The sequence below is a fragment of the Lemur catta genome, chromosome 21 (genome assembly GCF_020740605.2).
Source record: "Lemur catta isolate mLemCat1 chromosome 21, mLemCat1.pri, whole genome shotgun sequence".
Lineage (NCBI taxonomy): Eukaryota > Metazoa > Chordata > Mammalia > Primates > Lemuridae > Lemur > Lemur catta.
Window position 1 is genome coordinate 9,826,127 of NC_059148.1, and position 4,566 is coordinate 9,830,692.

Here is a 4,566-nt window from a genome sequence, read left to right on the forward strand (position 1 = left end):
CTTAAAAAAAATAAATAAATAACTCTCTGGATGAACCCGAGAAAAAGTAACAAGGAAAAAAATCAGGCCTTAGGGAAGATGTTCAACACTAGAGAAAGTACAGACAATGGTTATCACAGCCCAGCAGGGGGAGCTGTGGATCTTCTCAGAGCTGAGCAAGGCCTGATAAACCCCCATGGTTCACATGCATGGTCCCTGGGCCCCTGCTCAGCAGCCTGAGTTAGTGGTGACGGCAGGTGCTTCCTCCCAAGGGGCAAGCTCAGAGCTCACACCAGCCCAGCCTCCCTGACCGGGGAGCTGCCCTCTGGGCTGAGCGTTCAGAATCGGGTGGTGCAGGTGTGTTGGTAAAGGGCTCGTGTTCTCAGAAGGCACCACTCACACGCAGGCCCTACTACCAGGGAGCTGAGGAGGAGATAAAAGAACATTCCAAGTCCAGCAGCAGCTGTGGGTCCTGGGGATCTCTGGGAAGTCCACACCATGGCCTGGGCCCCTCTCCTCCTCCTCCTCTTCCTCTCTACCCTCTGCCCAGGTTCATCTCCATGAAACCAGCCTCTGCAGGGATTTCTCTGCTTTTGTTCCTCATTCCTAACATGGGTCTCTTTTTCTTTCATACATCATCCCTCAGGTTTTGGTGACTCAGGAGCCCTCACTGGCAGTATTCTCATGAGGGACAGTCATTCTCACCTGTGGCTCCACAAATGGCCACTACCCATGCTGTGTCCAGCAGAAGCTTGGCGAAGTCCCCAGGACATTGATTTATGATACAAACAGCAAACACTCCTAGACGTCCACCCCGTCGCCAGTCTCCCTCGCTGGAGGCAAAGCCGCCCTGATCCTTTTGGGGGCCCAGCCCAAGGACAGGGCTGAGGACGCTGCATGCTGCACTACAGTGGAGCTCAGCACAGTCAGAGGCAGAGATAAGAAACCAAGACATCACCTGCTTTTGACTGAGCCTGGTACAAATATGATCATGTGATATCAAGATCACATGACCAGAAACCTGAGCCCCCAGGACAGCCTAAATGTTGACTCTACTTAGAAAGGTGAATGGAAGTGATAAAATGATTGATGTGCACATTTAAGCCTTATAGTGGAGGTTATTTATGGTTGATTTGGAATAAATTCATCGACAGAAAGTACAATTTAATTATTCTGCATTCACAAAAGAACAGAAGTTGGATCAGATGTAAAGACTAAGGGCAAACACATCTCCAATGACGTTCTTATTGCAAACTAATGGTGAAGGGAAGAAACCGTCCTTTTCAATATTAAAAAAAAGTGTATATTATTAGGCTTTACTTTCATGCAGTACAAGTGCATTGCATAATTTTAAAAATAAAAATTATAATTTATTTAGAAAAGATATCTTCTCTAATGTAATCTAAATAATACTTCACCCCAAGAAGGTACACTGACGTCCTAACTCCCAGTACTGTAGAATGGTGTCTAATTTTGAGAAATAATGCCATTGTAGAAGTAACTATTACTAGTTAAGAAGAGGTCATATTGGATTAGGGTGCTCTCCAAACCTAATGTGCTCGGTGTTTTTATAATTGGACAAGGGACACAGACATGACGCCATGTGAAGATGGGGGCAGACACTGGACTTAGGCAGCTGCGTCAAGGGACAAGAAAGATTGGAGGTGAACCACCAGCAGACAGGGACAGGAAGGAAGCTTCCCCTAGAGGTGTGAGAGGAAAGTGTCTCTCCCTGTGATTTTGGAGGACCAGCTGCAGAGCTGTGGGACCACACATTTCTGTTGGGTTAGACCACCAGGCTGTGGTGGACTGTGACAGCAGTCCTGGGAAGTCAGTGCACCAAACAATCAGGATAACAATATTCCTCATTTGAATGCATTTCCTTCACTTTTGCCCTCCATTGTTCTGCAATCACAGTTTTCAAAGTTAGAAACATGAACACAAATAATGAAATAAAATTTGTATTCATATTTCTAAGTTTGAAAACTGTGATTGTCATGTAAGTTTAATATAAAGAACTCCCATTTCTTAAAAATACACAAATACACAAACACTGCTTAATATTTAGATTATAAGTACTAATGCGTAATTATAGCTTTTATGCAATTCCACTTGTTCATGGGTATAAAATGTGAAGAGGGGAAGATAATCTGTTATTACTAAAACACTTGCAGTCATCTCTGTGAATTTGTGAGCTCAGGGGGAGATGCCCACTATATTCATAAGCCCCGAGTGCACCATGCCTGGTGCATCACGCACAGAATGGGACACAGCAGGGCAGTTTGCTGGGCACACTGGGAGGAAGCAGAGCAGACTGAGGCCTGAGGAACAAACCCACCAGCGCCTTCCTGCCTGTGTCAGACCAGAGCTCCTCAGACGTTCACGTGCACAGGGATCATCCGGGATCCTGTAACATGTGGACTCAGGAGTGTGGAGTGAGACTTAGTTTGGCTCTGTCACCCCATCTAGAGTGCAGTGGCATCATCATAACTCAATGCAACCTCAAACTTCTGGGCTCCAGTGATCCTCCTGCCTCAGCCTCCTGATTAGCTGGGACTTCACGCACCACCATGCCCAGCTATTTTTTTCCATTTTTAGTAGAGATGAAGTCTCACTCTAGCTCAGGGTGGTCTCAAACACCTGAACTCAAGCTATCCTCCCTCCCTAAGCCTCCCAGAGTGCTAGGATTACAGACATGGGCCACTGCACCTGGTCTCATACATGTTTTAATATGACAAAATTCATAAGAATGATGGCAAGTTAAGAAAGGAAGACATTAGCTGACAAAAACCAAAGAGAAATCTCGCTCAGAGGGAACTGAAAAATTTTCATCAAAGAGGCACCCCTCCACCCAGGCAGGGAGAGGACCACACAAAATAGTTGAAAAGCTGGAAGAGGCTCCACTTTCTGTAAGAAATGAAACAGGAATGAAAGCAAACACATCCCAAATATCCTTCCACCTGACCCCCTGTCTGGATCCTGCCCAGTGTCCCCACTGGATTCTCCTCCAGTCCCTTCTACAGTGTGGACCATCCTCACCCTCCCCTTCCTGTCTCTGATTCCTGACTTCTCTTCTCAGATCTTTGGTCTCCCTGCCTTTCCCACAGCCCCCTTCTGCCCTGTGACCTTCTCCATTAATCAGCAAGGTCTTTATCTCAGAGGAGTTGTGGACATTTTTCCATATCTTTCCTTAGAAGTTGTCATTCACATCTTTTCTTCTCTCTTTGAGCTTCGCAGCCTGTTATGTCTGAAGAAGCTCTAAGTCCACATCTTCCCTTTTCTAACCACATTGATTCCTTTTTCTTACACTCCCTGGGCCCCTTCTCATTTGTGGGGAATCCAGTGAGTGACCCCGCCTCCTCACTTATCCCCCCAGACACTCCCCACTCTGTCCCTGCATGTGACCTCCTGAGGAACCAAGGAGGGAGAGAGAAAGTGGCTTTGGAAACAGCCTGAGAAGTGGGTTCCTAGTTGATCTGCCCTTGTTCTCAGCTCACGGACTTCGTATTTCAGGCTCAGTTTGTAGATGAGTCGTCCCTTCCCCTGAGGACCCCTTGTTTGTTAATGGGGTGAGTTGTGTGTCCTGTTCCCACCGAGGAGGAAGAGAAAACTAAGGACTGAGACAAGGTAGGAGCTTCCCTGAGGAGGGGTCTCACTCTGCTCTTTGGCAGGGAGCAGGCAGTGGTCAAGGCCCTGGTGGGGGCAGGAGCCTCTGTCAGGACCCCCTGGCATCTGGTCACAGACACACTGCACCTGGGCCTGGGCAGCAGGGGGCGCTGTGGGCTAACACTGAGGGCTCTGTGTGGCTCAGCTGGGAAACTAGACACTTGACCTTGCTCCCTGCTCAGAGCTCATTGGTGACAGCAGGTGGGTCCTCTCTGGGCCCCTGGGGAGACTTGCACCAGGCCCAGCCCAGGCCCCCCTCCCAGTAATGACACCCAGACACTGGGCTGCACACAGGCCCAGGGCGGGCTTGGTGGGCAGGGGAGGAGCAGCACATTTGCATGCAGGGCCCCCTCCCTCCTCTGGGGCTGGAGGGTGGATAAGAGACACCTGCAGCGTGGCAGCCTCAGCACAGCTCTGGGGCGTCTGCACCATGGCCTGGGCCCCCCTCCTCCTCCTCACCCTCCTCCTCCACTGCACAGGTCAGGACGGTCCTCAGCATCCCGACCCCCAGCTCACTGACGCCACCTCCCAGACCCACGCCACCCTGCCCTTCCCTCTTGTCCTTCCTCCAGGACATAATGTGTGTCTGTGTTTCCAGGGTCCCTCTCCCAGCTTATGCCTACTCAGTCGCCCTCTGCATCTGCCTCCCTGGGAGCCTCGGCCAAGCTCACCTGCACCCTGAGCAGTGGACACAGCGGCTACACCATTGAATGGTACCAGCAGCAGCCGGGGAAGGCCCCTCAGTATGTGATGTGGCTTAACAGTGATGGAAGCTATGGCAAGGGGGACGGGATCCCCGATCGCTTCTCGGGCCCCAGCTCCGGGGCTGACCGCTACTTAACCATCTCCAACATCCAGTCTGAGGACAAGGCTGCCTATATCTGTGGTGTATCTCATAGCATTGGTGTGTCATTTGGGTAA

At 50.0% G+C, this 4,566-nt stretch overlaps 1 gene segment (V, D, J or C); it reads left to right on the top strand.

Annotated features, from left to right (window-relative positions):
* The first annotated feature begins 3,968 nt into the window (after positions 1-3,968).
* Positions 3,969-4,566, top strand: LOC123625680. The segment is given in 2 exon segments: positions 3,969-4,124; positions 4,244-4,566. Coding segments are annotated over 2 exon segments (372 nt in total).